This window comes from Callospermophilus lateralis, chromosome 2 (assembly GCF_048772815.1).
Source record: "Callospermophilus lateralis isolate mCalLat2 chromosome 2, mCalLat2.hap1, whole genome shotgun sequence".
Lineage (NCBI taxonomy): Eukaryota > Metazoa > Chordata > Mammalia > Rodentia > Sciuridae > Callospermophilus > Callospermophilus lateralis.
Genome location: NC_135306.1, coordinates 194,901,760 through 194,928,411, shown reverse-complemented (window position 1 = coordinate 194,928,411; position 26,652 = coordinate 194,901,760). Strand labels below are relative to the sequence as shown.

The 26,652-nt window shown below is 33.7% G+C and overlaps 2 protein-coding genes across 2 annotated transcripts; one reads left to right on the top strand and one right to left on the bottom strand.

Moving 5' to 3' along the window:
* Positions 1-2,863: 2,863 nt before the first annotated feature.
* On the bottom strand, positions 2,864-3,784 carry LOC143390432 (olfactory receptor 4P4-like). The gene has a single exon (XM_076842818.1). It carries the CDS (start codon positions 3,782-3,784, stop codon positions 2,864-2,866), a length of 921 nt encoding a protein of 306 aa, XP_076698933.1.
* Positions 3,785-21,457: 17,673 nt separating this feature from the next.
* On the top strand, positions 21,458-22,393 carry LOC143391700 (olfactory receptor 4P4-like). Its single transcript, XM_076844458.1, has one exon. The coding sequence runs from the start codon at positions 21,458-21,460 to the stop codon at positions 22,391-22,393; it is 936 nt and encodes a 311-aa protein (XP_076700573.1).
* The last annotated feature ends 4,259 nt before the right edge of the window (positions 22,394-26,652 follow it).

Genomic DNA, 26,652 nt, shown 5'->3' with positions numbered 1-26,652 from the left:
ATGTCAAGTCATTTTATCATTTTTGTTTTTGAAAATAGTAGCTTTTATATAAGATTATGATATAATCTCCAAATTTATTCTTTTGTAAGCTTTAGAAGCTAATCTTCCTTATGTGCATTTCCATATAAAATTATAAGTTTTCAAAAATAGACAAGTTGCCTGTTTATATTTTATTTGAAATTGTTTCAATCCAGAGATTAATTGGAGGGAAATTCAGATCTTCACAAAGTTGTCTGGCTCATGTACATATCTGTTTCTATGTACTAATGTCATCAGATTCTCTTAGCAAAGTTTTCAGTTGGCAGTACACATATCTTGCTCACTTTTTGTAACTAATGGCTGGGGATGTAATTTAGTGGTAGGGTACTTGCCAGCATGCCTGAAGCCCTGGGCTCAATCCCTAGCACCACAAAAACAAACATATTCAGAAACCATTTCATTAAATATTTTATACTGATAATTAAATTATAAATAAGATTTTAACATGGTTATGGTAATCATTTACAATGTATATGTAAGTGAAATCATCACATACAACTTTAATATAGACAATTTTTTTAAAGTTTATCTATCATTTCTGAAAAAAAAATCTGGAAAAAAACGCTATAATTTCTGATTTTTAGTTAATAGTACAAACTATACAACTGGTATTTACGTATTGATTTCATTTCTCAAACTCACATCATAAGCTCATAGGCACATGTATTGAGCAAAACATAGTGAAAATGTTTTTAAACCCAATGAATTGATTGTCTATTTAGAAATTCTAAGAAATATATAGAAACTTTTATTATAAGTATCAGAGATTTATGGGTCAATAAGAGTTCAGAAAACTCCTTATATCTTAAATATTTTGTAAAGAACAACTTATTTTTAATTAGTGGTTTGTAGATTTCAACATTAAAGCTATTAAAAAAAAAGGTAGGTGGATGAAAATATGAGCTGGATAAGAATATAGAGGCCCAAAATTTACATGAAACCCTGTATCCTCTTGTACCATATACTGCTACTAGGCCAAGTTCCTGTTGTGAGCTTAATCCATTTTGTGGCTCATTGTACATCAAAAATATCATAACTCCAAATAAAATAAGACCATTTCAGAAACTTTAGCTAAAGCAATTATTCTAATACATGTATAGCAAAATAAAAATACTCTGAGAAAATTGTTGACACAAGTAAATAGGAAAGGTTGACAATTTAAAATCAGAAATGCTTTGAGGTATCAAGGATGTATGATCAAAACCACAGAACTTTCTCAGGTCTTAAAGAGAATATTAGAATACCCTGAAAGTTTCTAAATAAGCTCTCTAATAAGAGGGTTAGAAAGAAGATGAAGAAGAAGTATGTGGCCAAGGGAGGATGTCAAAATAAAACTAAGTCCCTCTCAGTTAGTTTTGGCTTCTAGTCCTGGACCAGGACTTCTACTTCCATGCTGGTATTTCTGATAGTTCTTAAGTAACATGTTTCTTTGTGTGAATGGGATTCCCATGATTTAAGATAATCATTTAATAAAATTTAGTAATGGTTGATATTTTAACTACCAAGAAATTCCCATGCAATAAAATTTGTTGAATATGTACGCTTATTCTCATATGAATGACAAAACATTTTATGTTTCTCCCACATATTTACTAGACAGATATTTTGACATATACAAGGCATTGTGAACATGCTGGAAAGTGAATTCTAGGAAAAACACTGAAATTGAAGAAAAAATGAACCGATAAATTTTTTTGTGGTCTAACATGTAACATTATCAAAATGTATCCAATAAAATTCTGTGGACATTTGAAAAAAGCAAACAAGTGATAATACAAAGCTTTGTTTTGTTGTAGTTTTATTGCAAGTATTCTTGATAGAATGTGTACTTTCATTGATATGTTCTCAAAATATGCAAGAACCACAGCCATAAATACATGTACACAATCATCACACAACAGAATTTCATTTCCACACGCCATGTTTCCGTTCTGAAAGGAAAATCCAAATACTCTGAGGAAAAATAATACAATAAGGCAACTAAAATAAAGGTATGGATAAGATAACTAATCAGAGACAACTTTTTTTTGGATGCACATAATATTTTCCCAAGATAATATAGTGCCGCAGTCCGGCTGCAACAAACTAACCGGGGGGGGGTGACGAACAACTTGTGTAGATTGATACAGCAGGAATGGAAGCCGTTTACTGTAGGACCCCAGCGATATTTATACATTCCACACAGCTTATCTTTATTAGCGTAAACTAGATACAGCAGTCAACCAATAAGGAATCTCCACACTTAATGGCTTGCTTTTGTTACTTCACAAACCACTCCCTCTGGCATTTTGCCAGGTGCCATCCAGACTTGTTTACAGACTCTAACAATATAGAGTTTTGCATAGATTCAGAAGGGGAAAAAAGTGAATTGTTAAATATGTCAAAAGTTCTAAGTTTTGAAAAGTGAATAAAGGAGACCCTGGTACTAAAGTCAAACACACAACTGCCTCTGTGACTTTTCCTTGAAGTTGACATGACTGACTATTGAGACAGGAATGATTCAAATTAGGAAAGTCAGTGTAAAATTAACTCACTGAAATTAACTTTCTGAAAAAAAAATCTGGAAAAAAAAATGCTGTAATTTCTGATTTTTAGTTAATAGCACAAACTATACAACTGGTATTTACATATTGATTTTATTATTAATGTTTGTTAATGACAGAAGCAAATAATCTAGACACTTAAAAACAACACACATCATTAAATAAAAAGAGAAATCAGTACTTTAGGAACAATTCCACTCATAGGATCTATGACACTCAGATGATAGCAGACCTGGGGACACAAAAGAAAAGCATCATGAACGTCTCCTTATTTACTTTACTTATCCATGTGACTTTCGAGACCATACCTTCTGCATGGCAATTTTCATCTCCATATTTCTGAGTGTATAGATGAGAGGATTCAGCATGGGGGCAACCACAGTGTAAAACACAGAGATTTCCTTGTCCTTGTTCTCACTACCTGCAGGTAGTACATAGGTGTAAATACAGGGCACAAAAAACAAAACGACTACCATTACATGAGAGCTACAGGTTGAAAGAGCTTTGCGACGCCCTGCAGATGACCTTGTCCTCAGATTATATAAAATCATTATATAAGAAGCTACTAGAACAAGAAAAATCACAACTCCCACCATCCCTGAATTGGCAATCACTAAGATACTAACAATGTGAATATCTTTGCAGACCAATTTCAAAAGAGGCTTCACATCACATATGTAGTGATCTATCTGATTAGGGCCACAAAAAGGCAGCCTGAGTACCATGAGCAATAGAGCAATAGAGTGCCAAAAACCCACCCCCCATGCCACTGCAACCAGCAGGTTACACTTCTTCTGGTTCATGATGACCATGTAGTGCAGCGGCTTGACAATGGCCACATAGCGGTCAAAAGCCATGGACACCAAGATGAATATTTCCACCCCTGCCAGCAAGTGGGCCGTGAAGAGCTGGGTCATGCAGCTGTTATAGGAAATGGTTTTTCTTGCTGCCACCAAGTCCCTGATAAGCCTGGGAACCACAGTGGAGGTGTAGCACAGGTCCATGAGGGAAAGGTGGCACAGAAAGTAGTACATGGGCTGCTCGATGAGGTGACTGCAGGTGATTGTGAGTAAAATGATGAAGTTCCCCATTAAGACTGCCAGGTAGCAAAGCAGGAAGAGGAAAAAGAAGAGTAGTTGGATTCCCTTATTTCCCCAAAGCCCCATGAAAACAAATTCTGTGACATTATTCGAATGTTCCATGACATCAACTGGAATCCACATACACAGCAGAAACTTAATTCATCTGAAATGAGACAGAACATAATATCTTAATAGCTGCTTTTATGTTTGGATACATTTATAAATTAAAAACATATGTAGTAGTAACAGATGTTAATTGGGGTTAATCTTTCAGAACTTTTTTTAGATACAAATAATCATTTCACTTTTCATGATATTAAATGAAAGCATGTTTTATACCTTTTTATACTAGGACTTTTGTAAACCTTTTAAATGCATTTAGCTCTCATAAAAACACAGTAAGTTTCTGATATTCATTTTACACATGAAATAATAGAGAAATAGGAGGGGTCGGTTAATTACACAAAATCATTAAACTATTAGAAAGCAGACTCAAGATATGAACCTGTATCTGATGCCAGATTCCATGCGTCTTAGAGCTGTGCAAAATTTTCCAGAGATCAAATGGAATCGCAGTTGTTTACACTCCTGTAAAAAAACAGGGGGTCTTTCATTATCTCTGTTATTTTTTTAACTCTATAATACTAAGAAAGATATTTCCTTCTATATTTTACATAGAATTTATTCATAAAATTTGATATTCATTTCCTATTACTTTGTAGCTTTCATCTCATTGTTAATTTATAAATCCAGTAGAATTAAGATTTATTTTTTAAAGATGCAAGACACTTAATCATACTATAGAATATTTTAGTAGAAAAATAGCCTGATAGTAGCTTCAGTGCCTTTCTGTAGCATGTTTGGTCAAAGCTCACTAAATGGAGATGCTGGAAATAAAGAACTCTGGGCAACAGTGTTGAACATCTAAATAGAGGGACACAGTGCATTATTGTATGAAAACTTACCTTTTTTCTAAGAATTCTGAAGTCATCTTTTAGAGGTTACTGCTAATGCATTAGAAACATTTTAGGGATCTTGTAGTCTTCTGACAACAGTTTGAAGGACCTCATGTACCTTGCTTATTTAATCATAAGTTCAGAGCAGTGCAGCTATTCTGATACCATGAATCTGTGAACAGATAGCAAATACATCCAAACCTTCACCTTTAACCAAGATCTCAATATCCTCATCTGCAAACCATTCATTGTTTCAGACTCTAATCTTACAGTGGAACCAGTGAGGACTATTCTGCTGTCATGGGCAGGTCCCTTCATAATGAAGCATGACAGTAAGTGCCCCTCTTGGATGCTCTGCTAATTAAGCAGAGAAATGAGTTCATGTAATAAAATATAATACAACTTAACAAGTCCATAGAACAGCCCTACCCTCTGAAATCTTTTTCAGAGGAGCAAACTCTTGTAAATCGAAATGAATATCAATATTTTATCGTGATGTTTCCACCTATTGTAGATTTTGTCTGCCACAGAGAAAAATGTTGAAGTATACGTTTTAAACACATGTTAAGTACACAGAAAAATGTGATTGTTGCTATGCTCATTTCAGATTCGAATTTTTGTAGAAAAAAATGTGAATTGAAAGATTCAAGAATTTCTGGATAATTTCTCATTCAAACTATGGAACAAAACTGTAAAAAAAAAAGGACAAAATTAAAACTGTAGAAAGTGGAAATCTTGCTTCATAATATTTCCCTGATATTGACAAAAGCACCACTACTTTTTAACATTGATCCAGGATTGTCCTAGTTACTATGAGAGGATATCAGTTAGGATATTAAAGAACTATGTGGACAAAGATGCTTCAAAGCAGTTCCCAGAGCAGTTTTAGGAGCCCACTGAAAAAGCCACCTCATGTTGCAATATCCACCATTCTCTTCCTGTTTGTAAAACCTTCTGTGCTTACAATACTAAAAGTTTTCAATGTCTTTGTCTCTGCCTCTGAGATATCTCTCTCTCTCTCTCTCTCTCTCTCTCTCTCTCTCTCTCTCTCTCTCTCTCTCTCTTTCTCTCATCAAAACACTAGGGTATAGGAGTGAAGAATTTTGAGCTCATCTGATCACATACCTTTCACTTTAAGCCTATTTCCCAAAAGTCTCTCCTTTACTATGTAAATTTTTGGAGAAAGGTTCCTATGCAAAACTGTTCGCAAAAATATGTCAATTTCTACTTGCCAAAAAAAGAGAAAAGCCCATTGAAGTGTCATTCTTCAGAAATGGATGCATGACTAAGGTCCAGAGAATATGTGAAATAATTTTATATGTTTTTCTATGTAATTTGTCATCGTATTTTTAACAATGAAGAAATGTGAAATAGAAAGATGTAGACTTAATCATTTGACACAAAATGTTTGTGTACCATAATTATTAATATGTTTTGGGCATGGTATTAAAATTTTTATTTATTTATCTATTATATATTCACCCTGGCCCAATGAGATATATGCTATTAAAATGTTTCCTCTGTTTGCAAATAGAAATATTACAACAAAATTCAAATAGAAAAGTCTACATATGCTCAGTATTTGTATGCTTCAAAATCTCATATTTTTATAATACTTGTCATATCACAAAATCAAAGGTTTAATACATTTCCCTCAAATGAATTTATCTTCGAATTACCATCCAGCTTTTCCTGAGTGTCTTTTCTTAAAAAAGAACTACCATTTAAAATATTCCAGAAGAATTAAAAATTAAAAATTAAAATTAATATTTCCTAAAATCAAATTTTATGTAAATAGATGTCCAAAACCTCAAAGATTTTTCCCATTTAAAAAAAAATCTATGCTAATATTGTCTCTTATTCTATATTTCTCTGCTATATCAAGGGTGTTCTTCAAGCTGATTCTTCTTACCTTTCTCTGTAACATGAAACAGCAAATTGATATAGACACCAGCTGTCTCCTCTTTTGGATCTTCAATGCACAAGAAGCTTTTAGGGCTGCATTACTGGGAATAATTTGAAATAAAAGACTTAAGATGAACCAGAGGGAAAAACTCCCATGGGCATTTATTTTTTTCCCGAAAATAAAAAAGCCTATATAGTTATATTTGTAAAATAAACCCAGTAACATTAAAGTGTTCATACAGATAGCTTTAAGGCTTTCCTTTATTTCTCTTTAGAGTCTTGACATGAGTCATTCTGTAATGTTGTAGCATTGATAATGTGATAATTTCACCCTCTCAACTAGAATAATTTCCTTAAAGTCCAAACTCACTGATGTCATGTAATATACACTTAATAAATTGTAAATTCTTTATTACCTAGTTTTATCAATGAGCTAAGAAACTATCATAAGACTATTAATATATTCTCATCAATATTATCCTCAGAGTCATTGCCATTACAAAAACACTTCAAAATAGTTACTCAAAATTTAATTATGCCCTTTGGAAGTTTAGAGCCCATGTTCACTCTCCTATGTTAATAGGTAGTAGTATTTGAATACTGATTAAGTATATATAATACATATTTTTGTAAAATATATAGTAAATACTGTCCTTATTTTTATTTGTTACTCTTTTGCTTCGTTCTGTCTTTCATCCCCCTTGAATAAAAGAGGAAAAGAAGACTCAGTAGATGCTAAGGGAACAGATTATATAAATCACAGTCCTTAGTTCATGGCAGACCATCCTCATAGATCTATGCAAAGTCCTTCTACAGACATATTTTATTTTACAATTTTTATATCATTCCTTTTTCACATCTCCTCACCTCTCTGAATTCACTGTATTGTCATTAGCATAGCAAACCCTCAGTAGCCCCAGGATATCACACCTTCCTGGGCTGTTTCCTATAGCTGTGCACATTTTGAAAATAGACTCTTTCTACACTCCTGTTAAATTATAGTATTTGACACTGCTCTTTTACTGTGCAATCCTAACTGATATGTTTGTTTATAATATAGTCCCAAGATATATGGAACAATGTTAAATAAACCCACCTGAGGAAACAAATGAATTCACCTTCAAAGTGGAAGATTTCAATATCCCCATCTCTAATACTGATGGGTAAAGCTGGCACTAAGTAGAAATAACATAAAAGATCTCAAGGACAACTTAAAAGTATATAAAGGCATAAATAAAGCTATATATTGAACAAGGAATGCATATTCTTTGCATTTAATAATTAAATATTTATTTAATTAAGTATTAAATTATAATATGGTTTGGATCTAAAAATGTACCTCCAAAGAGCTCATGTGTTAGACAATGCAGGAAATGTTCAGAGGTGAAATTATTACATTATGAGAGCTATAAATTTAATACTGCATTAATCTATTTGGTGAAATAATAATTTAAATAGAATCTTAGGTAGTAGATACACCAGGCAGGTAGAGTGTGGCTGGAGGTAGTAGGTAACCAGAGACATGATTTTGGACTATATCTTATCCTTGACTTTTGTTCTCTCTCACTCTCTTATGCTCTCTCTTTCCCCCTCTTTCAAATATACAGCTTCTTCATACATGTACTTTGGATAATAATGTCCATTACATTCCACCATCATTTCTAACTCCATGCCTCCTTCCTTTCCCCTCCAAACCCTCTGCCCTATATAGAGTTCGTCTATTCCTCCCATGCTCACCTTCCCTACCCCACTAGGAATCAGCCTCCTTATATCAGAGAAAACATTTACTATTTTTTTTTTGGATTGGCTAACTTCACTTAGCATTATCATCTGGAACTCCATCCATTTACCTGCAAATTACATGATTTTATTTTCTTTTATTGCTGAGTAATATTTCATGTGTATATATGCCACATTTTTTATACATTCATCTACTAAAGGGCATCTAGGTTGGTGCCACTGTTTAGCTATTGTGATTGTGCTTCTATAAACATTGATGTGGCTGTGTCCCTGTAATATACTGTTTTTAAGTCCATTGGGTATAGACCAAGGAGAGGAATAACTGGGTCAAATGGTGGTTCTATTCCAAGTTTTCAAAAAAATCTCCATATGCTTTCCATATTAGCTGCACCAATTGACCTCATCGAATAAGTCTGGAAGTGCTATTTTCAATTCCCTGAAATAAATTGGAGAGTATTGGTATTATTTCTTCTTTAAAGGTCTTGTAGAACTAGGCTGTGTATTCTTCTGGTTCTGGGCTTTTTTTGGTTGGTAGACTTTTGATGGCATCTGCTATTTCATCACTTGAAATTGATCTGTTTAAATTCTGTATATCATCCTGATTCAGTTTGGGCAAAACATATGACTCTAGAAATTTGTTGATGCCTTTGATATTTTCCATTTTATTGGAGTACAAATTTTCAAAATAATTTCTAATTATCTTCTGTGTTTCTGTAGTGTCTGTAATGACATTTGCTTTTTCATCCCCTATATTAGTAATTTGAGTTTTCTCCTCATTAGCACGGCTAACGGTTTGTCAATTTTATTTATTTTTTCAAAAAACAAACTTTTGTCAATTTTTTCAACTGTTTCTTTTGTATCAATTTCATTCAATTTAGGTCTGATTTTAATTATTTTCTGTCTTCTGCTGCTTCTGTAGGTTAGTTCTTTTTCTAGGGCTTTCGGATGTAATGTTAAGTCATTTATTTGTTGACTTTTTCTTTATTTAAGGAATGAATTCCATGAAATGATCTTTCCTCTTAAAACTGCTTTCATAGTGTCACAGAGATGTTAATATGTGGTATCTGTGTTCTCATTCACCTCTAAAATTTTTTTAATCTCTTCCTTGATGTCTTCTTCAACCCATTGTTCATTCAGTAGCATATTATTTAGTCTCCAGGTGTTTGAGTAGCTTTTATTTCTTATTATCATTGATTTCTAGTTTCATTCCATTATGATCTGATAGAATGCAGAGTAGTATCTCTACTTTTTTATATTTGCTAAGAGTTGCTTTGTGGGATAGTATATGGTCTATTTTAGAGAAGGATCCATGTGTTGCTGAGAAGAAAGTTTATTCCTCATTAAAGAGTGAAATAGTCTATATATGTCTGTTAAGCCTAAGTTATTGATCGAAATATTGAGTTCTATAGTTTCTTTGTTCAGCTTTTGTCTGGAAGATCTATCTAGGTTTGTTTGATAAACTTAGATGCTCCATTGTTGGGGCATATATATTTAGATTGTTAAATCTTCTTGGTATATGGTTCCTTTGAGTAGTTTGTAGTGTCTTTTATCCTTTTTAATTGACTTTAGCTTGAATTCTACTTTATTTGAAATGAGGATGGAAACCCCTGCTTGCTTCCACAGTCAATGTGAGTGGTATAATTTTTCCTAATCCTTCACTTTCTTTTTTCTATCCAATGTGCTAGTCTATGTCTTTTGATTGGTGAGTTTAGACCATTAACATTTACGGTTATTATTGAGACATGATTTGTATTCCCAGGCATTTTTTTTTTTTATTTTTGGTATTGAATGTGACTTTGTTTCTTCTCTGATTAGATTTTCCTTAAGTGTAATACTGCCCTCTGCTGATTTTCATCATTGTTTTTAATTTCCTTTTCGTAGAATATTTTGCTAAGGATGTTCTGTAGTACAGGGTTTCTAGTTATAAATTCTTTTAACTTTTGTTTATCATGGAAGGTTTTTATTTTATCTTCAAATCTAAAGTTTAGTTTTGCTGGAAATGACATTCTTGGTTGGCATCCATTTTCTTTCAGAGCTTGGTATGTATTGTTCCATGATCTCCTGGCTTTGAGAGTCTGGGTTGAAAAATCTGCTGATATGTTAATTGGTCCCTGCCTATATGTGATCTGATTCCTCTCTCTTGTGGCTTTTAAGATTCTATCCTTATTCTGTACGGTTGCCATTTTTATTATAATGTGCTCTTGGTGTAGATCTGTTGTAATTTTGTACATTTTGTGTCCAGTAATCCTCTTGTATTTGGTTTTCCAATGAATTCTTCATGCTTGGGAAATTTGCTGATATTATCTCATTGAAGAGATTGTACATTCCTTTGGTTTGAAACTCTGTGCCTTCCTCTATCCCAATAACTGTTAGAGTCTGTAAACAAGTCTGGATGGCGCCTGGCAAAATGCCAGAGGGAGTGGTTTGTGAAGTAACAAAAGCTAGCCATTAAGTGTGAAAATTCCTGATTGGTTGACTGCTGTATCTAGTTTATGTTAATTAAGATAAGCTGTGTGGAATATATAAATATCGCTCTGGTCCTACAATAAACGGCTCCCACTTCTACTGTATCAATGTACACAAGTTGTTCATCACCCCCACCCCCGCTAGTTTGCTGCAGCCCCCCCCCCCAGCAAATAACTCTAAGATTTTTCTTTTGATGCTATCCCATAATTCTTGTATGTTCTGTTAATGGTTTCTCACTGTCTTCACTGTGTGATCAACTTTATTTTCCAGATTGTATACTTTGTCTTCATTATCTGATGTTCTTTATTCCATTTGATTTAGTCTGTTAATGATGCTTTCTATTGATATTTTTATTTGATTTATTGTATCCTCCATTTCAAGGATTTCTTGCTTTTATTTTTTTTAAGAATTTCTATCCCTCTCTTGAAGTCATCTTTTGCAACCTGCATTTGCTCTCTTACCTCTTTGTTGAAGTGATCAATTTTTAACTGTATTTTCTCATTTGGATCATTCTTTCATTCACAGATAATTTTAATTATAAACCAACCGTCTGAATTTTTTCTCTGACATTTCATCAACTTCACTGTCCATGGGTTCTGTTATTATAGTATCCTAGTTTGTTTGGGGCACTTTCCTCCCTTGTTTTTTCATGTTGTCTATGTGTCTTCCTTTCTTGCATCATAGATCTGAGATATTACAGTTTCTACCCTATATTCTTGCAGTACCCATGCAGATTTTCTGTACCTCACCTTGATTTGGGGCTTCCAGACCCTGCTGGTGTTCCTCAATGTATGCTACTGCAACTAAAGGTGGTGGCGAAAATAGCTGAGATGACTCGAGATAATAGTTAAGGTGCCCCAAGATGGAAGCAATGTCTTACAGAGATGGGGCTGAAATGGTGGACCTCACACTCTCTTTGGGATGCCTCCTCTGAAAAGCAGCTTTTAGGTCCTGTCTACCGTCAAAATGTTAGGGGCTACTGTGAATGGAAGGCTATTGGAATGAATGTAATGTCCCAGGATGGAAGTGAGTTAGGCTTAGGCTCCCAAGTAGAGGAGTTGTCAAACTTGGATCTAACCTGTACCTGGGTCCTCCACAAGTTTGTGTGGGCTGAACCTGGGCTCCTGCAGTAGTCTTCTGGTCAGAAGAGGTGGTCCTTTACAGGAACCAGTGCCTTGCCCCAAAGGTAAAGGGTAGACCCAGGCTTACTGTGAGCCTAGGTCTTGTGCAGGCTGGTGTGGGTGGATCTGGGCTAGGCCTGGGCTCTGCTATAGTCTGCTGGTAGGAAGAGGTGGTTCTGTGCCTGAGGCTGGGCTCTGGTGGGTGTCTTCCCCACCAGTGGAGGGGATGGACGAGTGGTGGGGGTGGCGCTACTGTGAGCCTGGGTTCCACCCAGGGTAGTGTGGACAGATCTAGGCTGGGCTTAGGCTCCTGCAGTAGTCTGCTGATTGGAAGGTGCAGTCCTGCACCAGAAGCTGGGCTCTGGCAGGTGAATACCCTGTAGGTGGAGGGGTGGATCTGGGCCTACTATAAGCCTGGGTCCCACGTAGGCTGTTGTGGGCAGATCTCTTAATGTTTCTTTAATAGGTTTAAATCCTCCAATGTTGGATGTGTATGTATTTGTAGTTGTTAACATTCTCTGAATAAATTTATATTTTATATTCCTTAACACATAGGCATTTTCCTTCAAGTTGGAGAAGTTCCTTTAGCATTTTTGTGACAGGTCTGGTGTGATGAACTCCATCAGAGTCTATTTTCCTGGGAAAGTCTTTATCTCTCTTTCATGTCTAAAGGACTTCTTCTCTGGGTATAGTCTTCTTAGTTTTGTCTAAGGGGGGTGGTTCTGAATCCTGTTATTGAAAATTTGTGTTGTTCATATTTTTGGAAATTATAATTAAAATTGTTGAAAGCTTTCATGTTTCCAGGTATGGGCAGCTAAGTCCAATAAGTAGATAGTCTTGTTCAAATCCACTATGTTCTACTCATTCTATTTACAGTCAGGTGTTGAAACCCAAATATATTCATGTATTTGGTTATTTTTCCTGAAGGCAGTGGTTGGTTTGTGTGTTTTGAAGCCCTGGTTATAATCATTTATACATGCAAACTCTCCATCATTCCCTGATCACTTTGTCATTATGAAATAAAATCTGCTATCCTGGATAATATTCTTTGCTTTGAAAATTCCATTACATAATTATGTAGACTCTCCTTTTTCCACAGATAAGCACTATAGATGTATACATACATATATATTTGTTTTCTTTAGTTATACATGACAAGAGAGTCAAGCTTGACATATTTTTACAAACATAAAGTGTGTCTTACTCTAATTAGGATCCCAGTATTGTGGATGTACATGATGTGCAGATTCACTGTAGTGTATTCGTATATGTACATAGGAAAGTTTTGTCAGATTCATTCCACCTTCTTTCCTATTCCTATCACCCCTCACTTTCTGTCATTTGTCTAATCCACTGAACATCTATTCTTGCTCATCCCTTGTGTGTTAGTATTCACATCTCAGAGAGAACATTTGACCTTTGGTTTTTGGGGATTGGTTTATTTCAGTAAGAATGGTATTTTCCAGATCCATTTATTTACTGACAAATATCATAAAACCATTATTCTTTATGTGTGAGTATAATTTCACTGTGTGTGTTTATGTGTGTGTGTGTGTGTGTGTGTGTGTGTGTGTACATTTATTTTATTTAATCATCTGTTCAAAGGCATCTAGGTAGGTTCCATAATTTGGCTATTTTGAGTTGAGCTGCTATAAATATTGATGTGGCTGCATCACTCTAGAATGCTGACTTTAATTCCTTTGGGTATACACGGAGAAGTGGTATAACTGGGTCAAATGGTGGTTCCATTTCTAGTTTTTTGAGGAATCTCCTACTGCTTTCCAGAGTGGTTGCACCAATTTACAGTCCACCAGCAATGTATGCGGGTACCTTTTCTGGCAAACTCTCACTAACACTCATTGTTACTTTGTATTCTTTTTGGGTGTCATTCTGACTGGAGTGAGGTGAAATCTCAGTGAGATTTTAATGTGCCTGTGTCTAATTGGTAGAGATGTTGAATATGTTTACATGTGATTCATATTTCTGCTTTTGAGAACAATCTGTTTAGTTCCTTTCCTATTCATTGATTGAATTATTTATTTCTTTGACATTAAGCTTTTTAAGTTTCTGTATATTCTGGAAGTTGACACCTTAAATGAGTTTGGGGGTAGCAAATATTCTCTCCCATTCTGTAGACTCTCTCTTCATGCTTTTGATAGTTGCTGCTGCTGTAAAGTAGTTTCTTAATTTGATATCATCCCATTTATTGATTCTATTGCTTCTAATGTATTTGTATTTGTATCTTTCTATTATCTAAGTGTATTCTCTACATCCAGAATATATTTAGGTAGCATTTTTGTTTCCCAATTAACAAATTAACTTTTAATAAAGTTTAGACTATTTCTATTTTATGTTATTATTGATAAGGTTGTGTTTAAATCTCTCATCTTGCAATTTATTTCCTGTTTATTATATTTATACTTTAATTTTATTTGTCTTATTTTATGATTTTTTTGTTATTACTTTGTCTTTCTAATTTAGTGGTTGCCTCAGTTTTACCATATGCCATTTTAACTTCTCACATCTACCTCCATGTGGTATTACACCATTTTATGTATTGGACATTAGCTTTACAATGGTACACTTCCTTTTCCTCTTAATAGCTTTATGTGCTAGGTCACACATTTTTACTTCTACTACATAATTTATGAACACAAATAGATGAGTATTATTTTGAAACAAATTCTGTAGCATTGAGCACTTTATTTAATCTTCACAAACTTTATTTGCTCATCTGAGTAATGGAGAAATTCAGGGTTATTATTGAGATATGATTTGTATTCCCAGGCATTCTTGTTTATTTGGGGTCTGCATGAAAACATCTTTTTTAACATCTATGACAGATTATGTAAGTTCAAGGCATAAAATATTGACTGACATACTGCAAATTTCCAAGAAAAGCTATTGATATTATGGTGATTAGGTTACTGAGTAAAATGGTCTGGTTTAGATGAGATGTTCTAAAATATTGATTCTGTGCCATCTTGGGTGACTACTGAAGTACTCAGCCTTTTATCAATGTAACAAAATATGTGCACAGGCTCATTATGAAGAAAGAGAATTTTAACAGCTTACCATTTGGGAGGAGTAATATCCAAATGATAGAATGGGGGTTCACCAAGGGCCTCCCCTTGGTTATTACCCCTCAGAGCACAGATAGCCATGGCAGGAGTCGGGGAGGGAGTTATTGCATCTTAAGACAGAAGCAGAGAGAACAGGAAGGGTCAGGACTGCTCCTTTTTTAACTCCCCTTCTCAGAGGAGCTCACCTTCTCATAAGAGGCCACAATTATCTTAACTAAACCTCACCTCTTGAAGAAGAATGAAATATGGCTTTTGATGGTAAAGGGATGAAACTGGAGAAAGTCATGCTAAGGGAAATAAGTCAGACCCAGAAAGCCAAGGGTTGAATGTTTCTTTCATAAGCAGAAACTGCACCAAAATAAGAAAAAAAAAAAAGTAGAGTGAATCCCATGACCATAGAAGGGAGATCAGTGCAGTAGGGCAAGGAGATAGAGGGAGAGGGAAGAGGGATGGAAAATGGAGAAACTGCAAAATGAAATTGACCAAATCATGCCATGAACATATGTGAATATTCCACTGTGAACTTCAACTTTATGTATCTCCAATGGAAAAAATAAATAATGACAAGAAGACTACAGAGGAAAGGAAGGGGAGCAGAGGAGGTGTTAGGAGATAGAGCATGGGGAAGGGTATGGGTCCTCAACTCACCTAACTTCTTCCTATGGGGGAAACTGGGCCATCTTATGGTTAAAGGAAGGAAGCTGCATGACCACAAGGGGAATTCAAGACCCTGAAGAGAAAGCGCCTGATATTAGGCTTCATAGCCTTAGGGACTGCCCAGAAGTTAAGTTGTGGCTAGGCAACATACTAGTAGCATGGTAGACTGCTCCCCTTTTCTGTACTTTCCAGGGGCAAAACAAACATGCCTGGGCAGTGGAGAAGAAATTATTCAAGTTCAGTTGTCCACCAAACTGTCAATCAACCCTAGATTATGAACTTCCCCAGAAGAAGGGGAAGAACTAGCATGGCCCAATAAAATAACTGTGTTGATCAGACTTGGAACGACTTTGCAGCTGAGCCCACTCTGTACTCCCAAAGTGTTCTTTTACTTTTAATAAACCTATTGTTTTTGCTCGCCTATCTCTCGATTCTCACTTTGTTCTTTGTTCTGATCCTCAAGAATCTGGACCCTGGCTGGGTCTATTGATGTTCACCTGTAATCTCAGAAGCTCAGGATGCTGACACAGGAGGATAACCAACAACTTAAGCAACATACTGATAACCCTAACTCAAAATGAAAAATAGAAAGGACAGGGGATACAGCTTAGTGGTGCAATCCTCTGGCATCAATCCCAGGTTAAAAATCAAAATACAAAGAAAGAAAGAAAAGAAGAAGCAGAAGATCCTGGACACTGGGCCCTTTGAGGACCATTGCTGTGATGGATACTTCACTGTATGAGGTAATGAGGGAGGAGAAGAGGAAAGAGAAGACACTGGTAACCGAAATGGAGTGTATTATATGCCATGCATATATGATTGAGTCAAAATGAAATGTACTATTAAGTATAAATATAACACACTAATAAACAGATTTTTAAGAAAAGGTTCTACCACCTCCTAATAGCACCAGCCTGAGGAACAAACCTCCAGCATGTGAAGCTTTGGGGTACAAAATTAAAACCTACCTAAAACATAGCAACCACATTTAGTGTGTAGATGCTTGTTTCACAGAGAGTAGATGACTAAATTTCAGTGAAGATGTTTTAGAGTCCATATGTCGTGTAACTCTGCAGGTAACTTAGGAAAATTGATAGTAAATCAGAATGTAAGTGTTCACATGTATGTATATATGTGTGTTTATAAATATACATATGAATATGCATACAAATACGTATGTGTGTATACCTCACATGTACACATATAATGTATTTTGGGTTTTTGACTTTTTAAAACTTTCCAAAACAATTTCAACAAAATATTTATTTGGAGTCTGTGTCTATCCACTAATAGAAGAGAACATTTGTTTTGTTTATTATTTTTTCCCTTTGTGTCTCATACCCCAAACAACCCCTTTCAGTAATAACTGTTGATTGCTGTGCATAGCCACTGGTCCAGGAGAATGGTGGGACAGCCAATCATTGATTTATTAATTTACTCTAAGGCATTTGAGCTTTTTTCCTTAGTGTCTCTTTTGAGATTTTGGATATCTCTGTTTCTGTCTGTCTCTTTTCTGTGTCTCTGTCTCTGTCATCTCTCTATTAATCTATCTATCTTCTGTCTATCTACCTATCCGTCTATCTAGTTTTATTCTCTCTTTTATCTCCAGTGGAAACCCAATGGTCCTATAGGGCTACCCAAGTTTCCTCATATTCTTAGGAAAGGTTAATGAGAACTAATTGAATTCCAAAGCTGCACTGATTCTGAGTAGCAATACTAACTTCCAGAGACACAGTGCACAGAAAGTGGCTATTGCTGTGATGGAAAATAAATTTGCCACCTTAAATTTCTCAGGAGAATTTGAGAATATGATGTCAGACATGTGAGAAGCTGTATTTTTTTTAAATGAAGATCTTTTGTGAAGTCCTTCTGGGAAAACAATTTCTCATTGCTTTTATAATTAAAAGAAACCAACTATAATCTATTCTCACTGTGTACTTGGCTCATGAAGTGCAATTTTTTTTTCAGATGTGGGTATAAAGGAGTTGACTCTTAGAGCTTATATATAGGCATAATGATTTTATTTATGAAGCATTAGCAGGTGTTAGAGAGCTGTGTGGAAATTTAAATCCTAGATCATTTTCTTGTGAAATGGATACTTCACTGTGAATCCAGGGAAATTTTTAGAGGGATTTAAACTTACTTTCCCTTGCAAAATAATGGGCTTTCCCTCTTACACATGAGAAAAAAAGCAATTCTGAAGATATTTTCCAAGAAATGGCACAAATTTATTGATTCACTGATTTATAGTTCTACCTTTCATTTCTGCTGTAAATGTTAGGGAAAGAAAGCAAACTGTATTACTCAAGAAGGTCAATGTATGACCAGGATATTTTCAAGAGTAACATAAAACTAACTTGAAGATCATCCACAACTGATGTTCAGGTAATCCCTACTAGAATCCTTGTTTTAGGACCACTAGATCTATTTACCATTTGCTCTTGTAATTTTAAGGTTATTCATTCATATGTGGCCTATCCAAACTTATTCCAGACTAAAATTCAGTTTTTGCATTGTTTGGCTATAGTGTGTATTGTGGGCTGGGACTGCGTTTTGTATACTACCTTTAAAAGAAATTTTCATGTTGTAAGTGGTCTTCCAGCCTTTGATCTTTGGAATAATTCTCACCTTTCAAAGGACAACTCTTCAAAAAATGTCTAGATTTATTGGAATTGGGTAAAGTAAGTTTATAAAGGCAAATTCTGATATCACCTATAAGGAAGTATATATTTAATATTTGTAAGCTCTTGGGAAGCTAGAGGAGAAGCATTCTTACAATGTTGACACTAACTTGTAAGGGGTAAGCAAGACTGTTCAACAGCACTTAAAATGATTGAAATTGACATTTTAACTTAATTTTGATAGGATAGAAAGTTACCTATTTAAAAATCAGACTTTATGAAATCCAGATTATTTAATTCAACATTAAAGGAATCTTTTTGTCATCCAAACAGTGTCTACCTCCAGTCTTGTTTGGACTGCCTTTCTAAAATCTATGTTTTGCTGCTTTGTCTTTTTTATTCCAAAATTATTGACTAGAGACATGTGTGTCTGATTGCAGGACAACTTAGACATTTATTTATCACTTTATTCAAGAAAGAATATTGGTGGAATGTACACTGAAACCCAAATGAAGACCTAGCGATGATGGGCAGTGCTTATTAAACATAAGATGGCAATTTTGTAAGTAATTCTTGGTTGAATGACTTTTATTCTGTCAGGAGATTAGGCATTAGAATCTCATGTTTGCCTTGTTATTTCCCCAAATGATATATTTATTTTGATAGCTTAATAAATGTCAAAGTACCTTGTGAAATTGAGAACAATATTTGTGAAGTATGGAAAAATTAAAAATAATCCTATTTATGCTTTCTAAATGTCATTGTAAATGGTAACAGAGAGTGAAATATATAAACAATTGCTGGGAAAAATATTTACATATTGAGTAAATCCACAGTGGGTGATTGACTATCATCTCCTTATCTGGAGAGCCTGCTTTGCCTTGTTGCCACATTCTTTATAAAACATAAATATATTGTGAAGGCAAAAAATATAGGTGCCATATTTCAGTTCATGTTATTCTAAATGATGGAAAATACATACATATTAGAGGTATCTAGGTGACCAATGTTCTGCTTATTAGCTTATTACCAATGCATAGTAACTTTAATAAAAAGAAATGGTTTGTCTTTTATTTTATTGTACTCCCTAATTTCTAATATTTACTTTATTGATTGTATAACATGCACACTTTAAATAATGAGGTATTCCTCTTCATTTGCATGTTTAACATCTGAAAAGTTAATTTTGTTTAATGTCACAATGTCATATCTTTCCCTGACTATTTTTCCTTTCATGTGAAGTTATTCCTGTTGCTCTTCTCCCTGCTCTTTCAAGAGTGATGGTTGCTCATTTCCATAAGTATGCAGGTTGGAACATTGCTGTTTATACTTGTCAAATTGAAAGACTGCTGTTGCATAAAAATTTCAAAACAAAGCAATTTGTACCACACTTTTATCATTATAACTCCAGTGGTGTATCTGTCTGTCAGTGATCCCTTGGTATCAGTTTTTGGTAGGTTCCCCCACTACTGTATATCAGATACAACCCTTTATGGAAGGAAACTAAACAGTAACTAGGAGATGTATTTTTTTTTCTTATTTCAAAATGTATTAAATCTTTGAACTGGGGAATTCACTGTTTTTATTAATTAGTTCCTCTATACAGAAAGTAATATAGTTAAATATAATGGGTATTTTACTGCTAAATTTATCCTAAGAGTTAAACTTATGATTTAAAATTGATTTTCAAGATCACTTCTGTTTTATGTATACTTATGCAAAGGAATGTAATATGTTATTTTCAGTAGTAACATCATTTTCAATTTTTGTCACAAAATATTTAAATAAATAAATGTTATCGAGTTACTAACATGTGTACACAATTTCAAAGATAAGACTTGTATTCATATCAAAGAGGGAATGCATGAATTATTACAGAATTGAAAGAATATGGCCATGGTGTGTTTCTCCCCTGTTAATATAATCAAATGTATTCAGCTAGAACTGCAAGCTTAACTTAGTATATTATGCAATGTGGTTTAGAACTATAATTCTTACAGTTGCAATAGTCTTAAGAACCACAAGTAATATGGCTACATGTTTTGAAAATGCTGATCTTATTATTCCATATGTTGCATTAACACTTTCTGTGATATTAAAAAAAAATGGTATCTGTAGGATCAAATAGAGATGCCACATTTAATTTAGGAGTAATGTAGAAAGTATACCTGGAAGCCATCTAATTCCTCCCCAGTGACAAGAGATGGCATAAGTATATGCCGTCTTTACTTCAATCTTCTGTTGCCTTTGTGATTCAGACCTTGATACTACAAAGAATAAAATATGTGAATCAATGAATAATCCAGGCAGCACATAATAGCTGAGAACTGCCTGATCACAATTTGCCTTTACATTGTGTAACATTTGTTATTGATTCTATGTGTTCATAATTCATTCAAGCAGAACAATACATTATACAGAAATCAAATTATCTGTGAATTTAAATTAGCTTTTGTTTGTTTATTTGTAACATAGATATTAGTGATTCTTGAATTTGCCTTATGATATCCTGTTTTACACTTAAATTTAAATAAGATAGTTTTCTTATGATTTTTATAAATGTCAGTCTTTAACAGAAAAACATACATGTTTCCTTTTTTCTAATTTTTATGTATTTATAAATAGATAAATAGGTTGTTGTTTTATAGTCAGCAAATCTGCTATCTTATATTTAATATGCAGTGCTCACAATATCTAGGGTTTCAAGGAATATCTCACCATCACACAAATCGCAATTTAGGTTTTAAGCTAAATACAAATATATTCCTTGAACACAAGTCTGCAGACAATATGGAGAGTTGTTCTATTTCATGCCGGAGAAAGAGAGCATTGCCTGCAGTGAAAATACAGTCATGAATGAAAAACATACTTAGAATTATAAAACAGGGCTTTGCATCATATTAAATTATTTTCCTGCTTCTAAATGTCATAAATAATATCAGTAGAACATCTCTTAGGTAAATGAAAATTTTAAATCTTACATTTCAAAAATTAATAAAATATATTCTTAGTATTACCAAAATGACAGAACATTGAAAAAATTTTTAAAAGAACTATGAGGGAAATAAATTATAAATCACAATTACATTTATAATTGATAAATTGATTTATCAATTCACTTTGTGATTGTTAGACTGGCTTCCAGTACTTGATATGGTTTACAGGATTGGGACACAATTGCAAATTATTTTCTCCAAATTACTTTTCCACAGATACTCAGATTTTTGCTCAGAGCATGCAAAATATGGAAAGTCAGAGGAACGTATCAGAATTCATTCTCATGGGCCTTTCTTCTGACCATAAAATACAAATATTTTGCCTAGTGTTCTTCTTATTTTGTTATCTTTCCATCTTGGTGGGAAACCTTCTGATCCTCATCTCTATTGGATGCAGTTCTCTTTCTCACCAACCCATGTACTATTTCCTCAGTCACCTATCTTCTATGGACATCTGCTATACCTCCTTTGTGACACCCAAACTGATTGGTGACCAGCTAGTGGGAAGAAACACCATCTCCTATGGCTACTGCATGTGGCAGGTTGTTGTGATGCACTTCTTTGGATTGATTGAAGTACTAATTCTGACAGCCATGGCCTTTGATCGCTATGTCGCCATCTGCAAACCTCTGCACTACATGATAATCATGAGCAGAACCAGGTGCAATGTCCTGATCTTGGCTGCCTGGGCTGGTGGAGCTGTCCACTCCTTTTCCCAGTTCTGTATGATTATCCAGTTGCCCTTCTGTGGTCCCAACACAATTGACCACTACTATTGTGACATTTTTCCTTTGTTGAAAATTGCCTGTACTGATACCTACCTCACTGGTGTCTTTATGGTTGCCAATTCAGGACTGGTTGCCTTGGTAACATTCATTCTCTTGTTTGGGTCTTATGTGGTCATTCTATTCACATTAAGAAATCACTCAGCAGAGGGGAGACGCAAAGCCCTCTCTACTTGTGGGTCCCATATCACTGTGGTCACCTTATTCTTTGGACCTTCCATATTTGCCTACCTTAGACCTCCTGATACTTTCCCAGAGGACAAAATCTTTGCTCTGTTTTACACCATTATTGCTCCCATGTTCAACCCCCTCATCTACACCTTGCGGAACACAGAGATGAAAAAGGCTATGAGAAAAGTTTGGTGTCAAAAAGTATTTTTAGAAGAAAAACATAATTGACTTGTAATATTTAATGTTCATCCAACTGTATGCAGCTGAAAGCATTTACTTGCCTTCAAGGAGCACTATTGTTTTTGAAGTATTGAAGACAAATCGTTTGTTGATAAATGTCAGAGATCAGGAACTGAAGAATTAGTAGTGAAATAACAATTGCACTAATGGGTCTGAGATGAAGTAGTATATGTGTGTACATACATATGATATTCTCGTTTAATGGAAGGGCAAATTTGTGGCTTTGTAATAGTCAACTCTGGCTAATTTACAATTTTAATAATTATTTAATCTGTGATTTATTCAAGGGACCAGAAATCTATTTGATCTTTCCTTAGAAATTGAGAATATTAAAAGTGTTTTTCAGAAATAATTTTTTATGACTGATTTTGTTTTTAAAGAGAGAGAGAGAATTTTTTAATATTTATTTTTCAGTTTTCAGCAGACACAACATCTTTATTTTTTATTTTTATTTGGTGCTGAGGATTGAACCCAGCACCCTGTGCATGCCAGGCAAGCATGTTACTGCTTGAGCCACATCCCCAGCCCTATTACTGATCTTTTTTTCTGATATTATACCAAACAAATCTTGTATGATGACATTTTAAATTCAGTTGTGTAATGAAGAAGCTTACTTAAAGAATTTTACATGAAATGAAAATTTTAAAATGGTGGACATACCTTTCTCTTAAGCTACAGAATCCCCACTATAACCAAATGTCATAGGCAGGGATAATGTTTTAAGAATTAAATTTAACATATTTTAGAGATACATGCATATTCATGTTGATCAATTAATAATTTTCAGTAGCCAAACTATGGAACCAGCCAGGGTATACATCAATGGATGAATAGTTAACAAAAATATGGTATATAAATACAATGGAGTTTTACTGAGCCATAAAGAAGAACAAAATTGTGTAACTATCAGGAAATTGGGTTGCACTGGAGACCATAATTTTGAGCAAAATAATCCAGACTCAGGTGGAAATTATTATATATTCCTTTATATGTGGAGGCTAGAGGGAAATATCAGGGCACGGTGGGGAGTGGGCAGGTAGGACAACATGAAAGTAGATGGTTAACCAGTAAGATAGAGGGAGAGGATTCAGGGAAGAAGGAGGGGACGACAGAGCCAATACTGAGGCGTGAAATTCAACTAAATATGTTTTATGTATCTGTTAACATGCCTCATTGAAACCCATCATTCTGTGTAATGGAAATGCACCAACTTAAAAAAATGGACTGATGGAAAGTGATTTTTCCTTTAGGTTGTTTATTAAATGAAATATATTTGAATGTAGAAGGGCAGGAGGAATAGTTAATAGATATCATTCCTTCACACAGATCAAGTGGCTCCAAGAGTATTCATTTGGGGAAGACTGCATGTCAATACATAGACAAGAGTTATGAATTCAATCACCATTGTAGAGAGAGAAAGACAAATGAGTGCAAATAAATTTTAATGAACATAAATTATTGTTTGTATCTTTCCTTACTTCCTTTTTATTTTTATTTTTATTTTGGTTGTAGATGGATGCAATATCTTTATTTTATTTATTTATTTTTATATGGTGCTAACGATCCAACCCAGGATCACAAGTGCCAGACAAGTGCTCCACCACTGAGCCCCAACCCCAGCTATTAGAAAACCAATAATAACAACACAGATATATATGATAACAAAAATATAGCAATATGCACATTGATGGAAACATATGGATTGTGAATACTGGGATTTTAAAGAAAGATTTTCTAAAAGAAGCAGAGAAAAAGTAAAATAGTTTTTTTTTATATTATCAAAGAGAACATATCTTTTTGTGAAATAGGTGAAGGAAAATAACAGCAAAATATTAACAAACAATTTAATTTTAAAAAATGGTGATTGTAACCTTTAAATGCAGTAAAATTTTCAACTATGATTCCAGTTTTAATAGAATATAAAGGAAGATGAAATGGAAGAAATATGATATGGAATGCAATCTGTACCAATTTATGTTGGAAAATGATTGTATAAATTACATTTTTCACAAGTTACTAATAAAAAATGAATATAGTCCTGAATGGATCCAACAGTGGAAGACAATAAGACAATGCCTACAGGTTTCAGGACAGTGGTAACTATTATTCTTAGTCCCATTCACTTTTATAAATTTAAGAAGTGACACCTTCATATTCATTTGACTTCATAATATATTCTACCTACATGTTCTTTTTGATCAAAAATTCTCTATATGTTTCTCCTAAACGCAGCTTCAAAACATCAAAAATGACAAATCACCATAAAATTTTAGGGGCCCAGTCAGAACACAAATGAATGATGAATTTTTATCCATAATCAAAGGCCACATTTTAATGCAGTGATGAAAATAAAAGAGATCAATGATTCAGTCATCAAACCCTGATGTCTTTTGTCACTTCCTCACTGCCCAAATCTAGGCAAATCAGTAGACTTCTGTGAATCTTATGTTTTATTTATGCCAGAAAACTGAGAAGAAAACTATCGTATTACCTTCATATGAAATGATAAATTGAGATTTCATATGAAAGGAAATTGAGTAGTTGTTAAGATAAATTTTTATTTCTGTAGTATTTAGACATTATACAACAGAAGTTATATAAATATGTCTGGTTTTTTGTGATGTGATATTTAGTGACATTTTAGTTTTCTTTATTGTCTCCTTTAAACGTGAACCCACAGAGAAAACCCCATCATTTAGTGAAATGTAGTTCATAGCAAATTCTCCCAAACTATTTGAGTCGAGAAATATAAAACAGAAAGCTAAACTGAAATACTCTTAATTAACATTTAGAGTTGCCCAGATCCTTTTATCTCTGACTAATTCAAAATATATTTTATGCATACCCAGCTAGACTTTTTACCACATCCTTTATAAAGTGCAAAGTCTTCTACTCTCAAAATTTGCTACATTGAAAAATCAAAGCTAAAATTATCTAATTAAATTCAGCATACAAAGTTAGAAAATGACTTATAGATTGTACAGAACAAATGAATGAATGAACAAAATGGAAGAGAAATATCTAATGTTACTTTTTAATTTAAAATGTGGACAAATTAGCAGTTTCTTATTTGTGTACAATTTATTATTGGCCATTCTGATATTAAAAACAAACCTATCTGGAAAATCATTATATTCTTGATGGTGAGAACAAATTACAGAAATAAACCAATGCTACTTACAAAATGTATGCATCTCTCTGTATGTAAATATGCATTTTGCTGTAGAAAATTTGCATGCATGATTATGAAGGGCTACCTCAGTTTTTAGTGAGAAATTATGCAAAGTATCCTCTACATAACCCAAAACAGTATAAAATATGAAAAATTCTGTATTCATGAGCTCTTCAGAAACAATGTGTATCATAAAAGAAATTAATGAATTTACATTTGAGAAAACACATAGAATTAATGAAAATGTTCAGATTAATACAAAATGAAGGAGAGTTACAAAGACAGAAAATGTGGTGTAAAGGATTTAAGGTGGGACATTAAAGATGCACAAGAAAATGAAATAAGAAAGCACACTGAAAATAGATCAATGAAATTGTAAGTAAAATATACATTAAAATCTATATGAAAAACAAGAACCAATAATTAACAGAAAACAAGAATGGTTCTGTCCATTTAGAATAAAATTAAACAGTTATTTATTATAAAAGACTGGGTCCAGAAACTTTTAAAGCACACTTTACTAAACATTCTTGGAAGTGACAATTCTAATCCCACAAAATCTTATTCAGAAAATAGAGGTGGAAATTAAATTCATTTAATAAAAACAATTTTATCATCAAAAATAATCTTATTATCAAAAGCAAATAAGAGTTTGAAATCCAATCTCATACATGAATATTGAAGTGAATCCTAAACACATTATTAGAAAAATTAATCTAGCATTATATGAATTCATCTAATCATAACTGATATTTGTTTATCAAGAATGCAAACTATTGTTTTTTTAGTATCTTTATGTTAGTATGTTCTCATATATAAAAAGAGAGAATCTATGTAATTATCTTTCAGAATTATAAATATATATATATATATATATATATATATATATATACTTGGCAGATGAACTTGTTATATTTGGTATAGGTTATATAAAAATGAAGAAATAATATAACACTTAATGTTTAGAGGTGAAAATATTCCACTTAACAAAAGCAAGTCAAGGACCTCTGTTATCATTTCTGTTTAATTTAATATTGTACTGTACATCCTAGTCAGTATATAATGATTAGAGCTT

Bases quoted from the DNA above. Each gene is read 5' to 3' on its own strand.
- LOC143390432 (XM_076842818.1), bottom strand. From the start codon at position 3,784: ATGGAACATTCGAATAATGTCACAGAATTTGTTTTCATGGGGCTTTGG.
- LOC143391700 (XM_076844458.1), top strand. From the start codon at position 21,458: ATGGAAAGTCAGAGGAACGTATCAGAATTCATTCTCATGGGCCTTTCT.